A 9,569-nucleotide genomic window follows, 5' to 3' on the forward strand; every position below is an offset into this window, starting at 1 on the left:
TAGATGTAAAGGCTTCTTGAATACCTCTGTAAATACATTTTAGAGAGATTTTGTTTGTTTGTTTTGTGTTACATTATATTCTTTTTCTTGATCTGTTTTCTCAGAGTCTAGCATTCTGTTTGTCATTGTGATCTTAGATATTCATGCTACTGATTTTACTTATATGTTGGATGAAGAACTGAATACATTGTAGGATTTCCTCTGTTGTCACGCATATCTTTTCTTCTCTGCAATGGAATTCTCATGGTAAAGTCTGTGAATGCGGGCTGAATGGGCTTCCTTACTACAAGTAGAATGCCTTATGACTCCCTATATCTTGAAGAAGAAACCTTGCTATTTTTCCAGAGGCAGAAGTTTCTATACCAGAAATCTTAGCTCTCTCCACAAGATTTTAATTATTCAATTAGATTGTGATTGCATTTAAACAAAGCTAAAAACCTCATGAGGGAAGAATTGTGGAGATTCAGTAATTTTTCTTGAATAAAGAAAGGCTCCTTGGATTTTTTTTGCAAGTCTAGTTAATTTGCAGAGCTCTTTATAAAGTGGATTTAGACAATTTTATGATGATCTTTTTCTTCTTTTTATGGAGAAGCAGATTTTCTGAATTTTTTACTCCATTTTTCCAGAAGTCCTACCCATAATTTTTTGCTTATTGCTACTTAACAAAAATTTCTGTAGTTTGAAAGTTAAGCTCTGTTCTGATTTATATTCTTGTGCAATAAACTACTCTAAAACTTGTTGGCTTAAAGTAGAAGAAAAACACAACATTTTATTATGCTCATGAATTGTGCGTGACAAAAAATTAACATAGAATATAATGGGGTATGAGGTTGCCTATTTTCTTTATGTCTGAAAACTCACCTGAGAGACATAGCCTAGGAGTGATTTCACATTAGCTAACTCCTTCTTATCCTCCTTTGTGGGTTCCAGTTCTTCACATAGAATTATTTAAATCCTATTCCTTGGGATTTCATACTTTTCCACCTTGGTCTGTAGCCTTTCATTGGGTGATTTTATCTCATTGCTTTGGTTAATGGCTAGACAAATCTATATTGGAAGCACATTTCTCTTTCTTGAGCTTCACACATGAATATAGCAGAAAAGTGTAAACTTAATATGTTATAAGTGTTCCTTTCCAAGTTTGCTCCTCTGACTATATTTTTTAATGAGTGATCACATAGTTAGGTAAATGTTTCAAATAAGAAAACCGCAAGTAATCCATTTCTCTTAAACCTAAAATTCACTGAAACTCTTTGATTTCTTCTAAGTCAGAACTCTGCCCTGAATTTTTATACTGTCCAAATTGTTGTTATAGGTTTAAGTAAGAAATACATTCGGTGGATAATTTAAATCCTGAATGCCAAGTTTTACTGATGCTTTATAATTAATAAGAAAGTTTATGTTAAAGTTATTTTAATAGTATAATAGAAATTAATGTGGAATGTGGAAACTTGGAAACCCAATGAATTCATTGAAGACAAGGACAAAAACAGAAGCATTAAGTATTGAAGTATAAGATGAAAGAAGTTAAATAAAATTCTTGAGGACCAAGAGAGAAGACCCTTGGATTGGCAGCCTATGTTTAAGATTGATTATAATAGTCAGCTTTGGATGTTAGAATTAGAAGTGACTTTTCTTTTTTGTCTTTGAACATTTCTATATTGTTCTAAATTTTCATATTATTTTAAAATTTAAAAAGCTATTAAAATGTTTTTAATTTGCTTTTATCCTGATCACAAAATTATAAGTATATATGTAGAACAATATAATATTATAAAGAAGTAAATAAATTAGCCATGAACTCATCTCTCCAACATAACTACTCTTAGGGTTTAATGTTTTTCCTCCTGCTGTTTTTCTCTTTTGATGTATTTTTACATGGGTAAGGTATTAATATATTTCATTTTACTCCCTTTTCAGTTTGATTAGCTTTTTCTTAAAATTATTTTTATCAGTCTTCTGTTATTATTTGATTAGCATCTATATAACTTTGTGTCCAAGAAACAAACACATTTATATGGAAACTAAGAGAAGGCACATAAACCATAATTTATGTTTACTATCTCAAAGACCATATGAAAATAAATGTTTCTGTACCAGGCAAATAAATAGGTCAGAGATGAAGAGAACAAGAATCAAAAGTCCTCTGTCTCATGGCTGGAGATAAACTTCTGCCAATTTAGTGAAGAAGATGCTACCACTCTTTTTTTCTTTATTTCTCTTGTACTAAGCAAACATTGAACTCACTAGCCATGATATAATTGTGTAATCCAGAAGGCCAGAGACCAACAACTTAAATATAGATTAATAGATAGCAAAAATTCATTTTTATTAGTAAAATTGTTATACAGTGTTTTATAATTATAATTTATTTTTGATGGAGTTTACTAGTGATTTTGTTAATGATTGGCTTTTGGTATTCCTGTACCACACAGCAGGGGTTAACATTGCAGTAATAATATACATATTCCCAGCTGTTGCATTCCGGCTTGCAAGCACCACGAACAAGCTGACATTCTCTTTTTTTCTCTGCAACTTCTCTTGTTTTTTTCTGTGGAACTAGGAAAAAGTAGCTATGACCATAAGTCCAGATTTAATATCCTTAGATACAGAGATGAATAAACTCTTTAAAATGTAGAGTTAAACCATTTTGTTTCTGAAATCATTCCCAAGCAACTCTATTGAAATTTTTCCCTCTCTCAGCTGGTATAATATACTTATTTATCTAACAATATTGCTTTTGTCACCAGCTTTTTAAATTATCATTTAATAAATAGAACATTTTAAAATATCTAATTTGTGTGTGCTTCCTCAAGAGTAAAGAGAAAAAGACATGGAAGAAATAGCCTACATGTTCTGTGTTCTAAATAATCATCCACCTCCAACCCCTTTTCTCTCTACCCCTAGCAATCATTAGGTTGGCTGTAAAAAGCTTAATTTTGATGGTAGCTACAATAGCAGTTGGTAAAATTGATTTTGAAACAGAAGGCAGTGGGAAGTATCTAAAAAATTATAGTGTCATCACACAAAACAACACAATAAATAAATTTAATTCTACATCTCAGGAAGTTTTTAAAATTATTTTCTCAACTACCAGTTCTACTCATTTCTTCCCCCATGAAAAAATAGAGTAAATTGCCTTATAAGGAGTTCATATGAAATCTCCTAACAATAATTTATTTGTTTTTATTATTTTCAGAGTAAAGCATTTATAAGAACATTTTGCCTTTCACATCTTTTCTGTAATAACAAATATTACCTGATGGACCACAGGACACAGTGAAGAAAAAAGTCAGAAAAATACAAAGTATCTTCATTGCTGATGCAGTTACACTTGAGTAAAGTTGGGACAGATCTCAAAATGTCTCAGAGTTGTGCTAGTCTTTGGTAAAAGAAATATGAGCTCTTGTTTTTATAGCCTTCTTGGCGTGATTACAATTCTGATTAATGCTGCCTTTCCAGATTGAGAGCATATTCATGTAAGTATTGTGAAACAGCAAACAAGTATAGTAGAGAGTTTAGTGCTGCTACAACCTCGGTGAGCCAAACATGAATTCATTTCATTTTTGTAAGTAAACAATGGGGTTAAAGTATTCTTGGTCACTAATTAATTGAAAGCACATAATCAACATCATTTACATTTTTGACTACATGCTTTTTTGAGTATTTATTATGTACCAGGGGCTGTTCTAAGAACTTTATAAGGATTAATTTTCATGACAAATTCTATAACATAGGAACTTCTTAATTTCCAATTGAGAAAACTGTGACGCAGACAGATTATGTAATGGCTCACAAATTATACATGTAGTCATTGGTGGAGTAGAGATTAATTATCAGGTTATATGATGACAGAGCTCATTCTCTCAGCCTCCACCCTCCTCATTCTCTCAACTGTATGTTGGGTTTGCATCATGTGTGGTTATTCTCTGTACACATGGCCTGAACCATACACTGTTTCTGGGATTCAGTTTTTCTAGAAATAGAAAATATTTCTATATCACTGTTTTAATACTGTTATACTAGCAATTATCATAGTTGCACTATAAGGATAATCAGTATCATTATTTGAGTGCCATGTAAGGATGGCTCAGTCATGAAATTATCTTATTGATAGGAGAGAGCAGTGTGTTAAGAATCTAAAGAGCACTAGATTTAGGTAGGGAAAACCAATCTTGGGATCTGGTTCTCAGTTTACCATCTGTATATTTGGAATAAATATTCATCTATCTAAGCCTTAGGATTCTCTTCTTGAAGTCCAGATTGGTAGGACCAAACATATTCAGAGTTTTCATAGCAAGGATCAAGTAGAAAACATGTAAAAAATAAATAAGTAATTGATAAATGAATTTAAACAATTTGGTCCACTTTCATAAATCTAGAGCTGGGTTTTTTAATCCAAAAAGATGTATCCTTACAACTTAATGATCTTATATTATCATTAGATGAGATCGTTATTTGTATTTCTATTTGTATTTAATTTATATTCTAACTCCTTCTGTCATTTAGGGAAAGAAATTAGAAATATATTATGTAATCTGAGTTTAAAAAGCAGCAGTCCAGTCCTCTTGTCTTTTGGGTACTTCATTCCTCACTCAAAAGATACCTATGTATTTATAGCCAGACTATGAAAAATCTATTTTCTCAATATTTTCTCCCTATAAAATGCTAAAAAGAGCCCTTTGAACTGTTGGAGATTTAATAAGACTAATTGTATATAAGCAGAGAAAGATAGCAATGGCAAATTTTAAAAAGCGGGCAGTATCATAGTGATAGCATGTGTAGGAAAATGACCTTGGACAATAGGGCCCATTTTTGCTTGAGTGCTACCATATCCAATTTATCAGTATAAAATAAGCTACTTCTATTGAGCTGGCCCATCAGCTAAACTCATAAACTGCATATTTTCCCCTATCTGTTTAAAGGTGAAGTTGGATAAAATTTTGTCTGAATCACACTGAACAAAGGTAAGGGCCTCACTTCTCCCAGGAAAATACATAAGTAGAATCAAATAAGATGCATAGAAAGCAAGTTAATTGAGTTATTTATTGCTTACAATGTGCATCTTATGGTGTAATTGGTGAGAAATCCAGATTCTATATTTCTATTTACAAAATCATTTTATTTGTTTCTTTTTGTTTTTTAGGGAGAAAGAGACAAAAATAGAGAAAGTTGAGTGAGAATGAGATTGGGGTTGTGATTAAGGGATTGTGATTTTTTTAAGGGAGAAAGACAGAGACAAAGATGAAGAAAGTTGGGTGAGAATGAGATTGGTGTTGTGATTAAGGGAAAAAAGAGGAGGTACAGAGAAAATTTTTAAGAATAGAGAATTGACCTGAAATGTGTGAATTAAATAGTAAGGTGGATGAGCCTTCATATTTCTACTTAATTGAATCAGAATTTAGGAGTTTGAGATTTTTTTTTAAAGTTTTATCTTTCTTCTTACAATGTTAGATAATCATAGGCAGTAATTGTATATAGTAATTGTATAGTTTAGAGCTACAGGGAAGGATTTTTGGAGAGGTAAGTTCTTTGTAAAAGAGAGGGTGGTTAGGCTTTATGGATGTTCAGCTGAGAAATGCCTATGAGGGGGACTTTTCTAGGCCAAGAGGTGGATGTTGGGAATACAAGTAAAGGGTATGATGCTGAGAAGAGAGATGATCAGAAGAATATACCAAATGCAATGCTATTCTCTTACAAGAGTTGCTAATCAAAATTTTGATACTTTCTTTAAGTCAATACCAATAACGTATTGGTTTGTCAGTCAGTCACTGGGTCTCAGCTTCCACATTTTAGGAATAACAGCCTAAAACAACATATGGTTTCTTTGCAGAGAAAAACCATAACGTCGTTCCCATTCTTTGCTCTTCACTACCAGTCACTGGATTATTGCAACTCCTCCCCACTCCCAAACACAAAACACAGTATGTTTCAATGAACGGATGGCCACAAAACTTTAAAGTAAAAAAATCCGTTACGTGACTAATTCTATATAACAGTGACATTGATTGGCAATTTGAGAAATTTTCAAATCTGAAAGAATCATACAACATTTATTTTACAGATGAAGCTAATAAGAATTACCAAGAAAACACAAAATGGCATAGGCGGATGCTAGTAGCTGGATTTTCTGCCACAACTTTTACTTATTTCCAACCCAAAAGCTCTTACATAAGCTCCAGTGCGGAGAGTTCATATATTTAGAATCCATGAGTCTGAAAGACTAAGCTTCTGTCATGCCTGATTCTGCTGTACCTTATAACAACTATTAAATGCTTATTGCCTGCAGGCACTAGTTTATATAATTTACATGTGCTAATATGTTTAAACTCATGAAAGCCCTAAGACATAGGTATAATGTTTAGCCCATTTTCACATACAAAGAAACTGACACAAAGATATTTAAGTTATTTACCCAAAGTCAATCTGCTGGCTGGTAAGTGGTGAAACTGGAATTAAACACATTATATTTTCAGAGCCCACATGCTTAACCATTATTACTACATACCCTAAATCACTTGGGATAGTTGTCTTAGAGTTCCAAGGAAAGTTATATAAAATGGAAATATGTGGTTTCTAAGACAAAAGGAATATTATAATTTATTTGTCCTCTCTCTCTATTCATTTATTTTTAATTTTCAATTATTATGAATACATAACAGTTGTACATATTGATGATGTACATGTGCTACATTCATACAAGCATACCATGTGTGATGATCAAATCAGGGTAATTGGGGTATCCATCGCCTCAACCACTGATCTTTTTTTGTGTGTCAGTAACGTTCCAATTCTACTCTTTTCGTTATTTTGAAATATATGGTAAATTATTGTTAACTATAGTAACTCTATTGTGCTACCAAACACTAGCTGTTATTCCTTCTATCTAACCGTATTTTTGTACTTATTAGTCATTCCTTTATTCCCCACCTCCTTACTGTCCTTTCCAGCATCTGGTTTAACTTTTTTTAAGTTGTCACATATGAGTGAGGATGTGCAATATTTGTCTTTCTGTGGCTTATTCCACTTAACATAATGTCCTCTAGTTCCATCCTTGTTGATGCAAATAACAAAATTTTATTCTTTTTCATTGCTAAGTGGTATTCTATTGCCTCACCTTTTATTTTTACAGCTGAGGGACGCTACTGAAAGTAGAAAGTTTGAAGAGAAACCACTGGTGGGAGTTTCCATTTTTAAGAGAATCTAGAACAACCTTGGAGAATAGTAGCTCCTCAGCTTCCTGTTTATCCCAACAGATACCTTTTCTAATCTGGGTTGAGTCTTCCCTGACACTCCAAGTAATGGAAGGAACTATTGCATGTTCTGTATTTTCACTTAGGACAAGTAAAAAACAATTTCTCATCTGAAACTCTAACCTGACTGGTTGCTCTTTCTCTATACTAAGCCATAAATGGTCATCGAAGGCAATAATATAAACCTTGAATTTTACATCAGCTTTAACAATAAGCACTGTAACGTATGATCTGGTGAAAAAATATCCTTCAGCTTCTGTGAGCTTATGTGTTTCATCCTGACTTTGGTGATAAATTTTACAGCTTATCAAATGCATTTTTTGTTTTATGTTATTAAACATGAATAATTTTTTAAAAGAAGTTACACATGAAAGCATTGATCATGAGTGATTTTCCCACAGTCATACAACACTGTTATTGCAGAATCAAATTTGGCTGCCTAATAATAATAATAATAATAACAACAACAACAATAATAAAACCTTAGTACTATGGGTATGTTTCGGTTATGTCATTCCAGTAATTATCTATTCCAGTGTGAAAGAAGATGTCTGTCTCCCATGATTTTAAAAATATCCTGAAGCTCAGAGCTTTAAATTTGCAGTGTGAAGGGTGGGTGGTAAGAAAGGCGAAGGAAGGATAAAGACATGAAGCTTTAAGTGTACGGATTAATATACGGTGAGAAAGATAATATAAAAGAAAACTATAACAAAGTAGGCAAAGCCCATTGTAGTTTTAACTATTTATACAGTGATTTCAAAAATACTTATTTGAAGTTGTCTCCAGTAACCACTGCTTAGTAGAAATTTAAACAATGCTTTCTAATAAAACTGTACATCATAGGTTATTACTTATTACCTCTTCCTAATGTCTGCATTGGTTAGGCTATCACTGAAGTTGGTAGCTCAGGAAAGATGGCATTCTGTAACTGTTACAATATGATTACATTCTGGTATTATGTACTCAGTAAGTAATATCAAACTAAGGAAATTAATACCATTATAGATTTAAATTTAAATTTAAAAAATAGAATGTTGATTATTCTGGTGCACATTATAATAACAATTATTATTATTATTATTAATTATTTGCCTCTTCTTCCTACTTCTGAGCTTTAAAGTTATAGCTCATAGACTCACAATAGTAATTAGATATTTATTTAATATGTTTTGCATATGATCTACTTTTGTGTGTCAATTCAAATTTTACCCAGATGAAGACCAATTTGCTCATGTAATCCATGTTATTTAAATCTCACTCAACTGCAATCTTTCCTTTCCTTCAGAAGGGGTAAACCTGCACTTGTACCCATGAACTTAAAACAAAAGTTTTTTAACAAAGAAAGTGACCCTTTTGAGAAATTGAATTTCAGAATATTTAATTCAGTTTCCAATCCTAAGGGATCAGAGACTAATTCATAATGTGGTATTATCTATTCCTTTCTCTTTTTGGGGGTGTATAGAAGATAATGAGGGGGAACTTATGCTCAGCTTTCCAAAGTTTAAAAAAGTAATTGTAATTTACTACTTTAAATATGGTTTGTATAAGGGGGAATGATAAGATAAATATACAAAAAGAGCATATAAACTATAGCCACAGGATAATCTTTATAACCATCTTTTCTCTTTTTGTGTTTTTTATTTAGCACAAGGCTTGGTTCTTGCTAGATTCCCAATAGGGAATAATGAATATTTAATTAGCATTAGCTAAATATTGGTTGCTGCTTTAACATTTTACAATTATTATCTTGGACATAACAGCAACCTTATGATTCAGGTACTAGTTTTACTGTCATCATTGTGCAGTGGTGTGTTTGAAACTTAGAGGTGGCCAGGTGTGTTGGCTCACGACGGTAATCCCAACATTTTTGGAGGCCGAGAGAGGTTGCGGTGAGCCAAGATCATGCCACTGCACTCCAGCCTGGGCGACAGAGCGAGACTCCATCTCAAAAAAGAAAGAAAGAAACTTAGAGGCATTCATTTAATTACTTGTTCAAAGTCACTGTACTAGTAATGACCATTGCTGGCATTAGACTCCAAAGCAGTCTGATTCTTGAATCCATATTCTTATTGAACATACTAGAATCAGTGAATTTGTGCATAAATAAATTTCTGAAAGGCAATAATGAGCTTCTATAATGTCTTTATATACCTGTTTATAGCAAAGCTTACAGCTATTTAAACTTTGGTAAACTTTTTAGATGACTGATGAAAACTAAAAATAAATGATGAATTCATGCCTGGAAATGGCAGAGAGATTAATTAAATCAGTGTTTCTTTGAACTTGACAATTTTTAAAATCACTTGAAATGATTAA

General features: G+C 32.3%; 1 protein-coding gene across 1 annotated transcript; it reads right to left on the reverse strand.

The window, feature by feature from the left end:
- Positions 1 to 2,368: 2,368 nt before the first annotated feature.
- Positions 2,369 to 3,317, reverse strand: DEFB113 (defensin beta 113). Its single transcript, NM_001129762.1, has 2 exons — positions 3,260 to 3,317; positions 2,369 to 2,559 (listed from the first exon to the last, which is right to left on the reverse strand). Exons 1-2 carry the CDS (start codon positions 3,315 to 3,317, stop codon positions 2,369 to 2,371), a joined length of 249 nt encoding a protein of 82 aa, NP_001123234.1.
- Positions 3,318 to 9,569: the final 6,252 nt, after the last annotated feature.

The sequence above is a fragment of the Pan troglodytes genome, chromosome 5, assembly GCF_028858775.2.
Source record: "Pan troglodytes isolate AG18354 chromosome 5, NHGRI_mPanTro3-v2.0_pri, whole genome shotgun sequence".
Lineage (NCBI taxonomy): Eukaryota > Metazoa > Chordata > Mammalia > Primates > Hominidae > Pan > Pan troglodytes.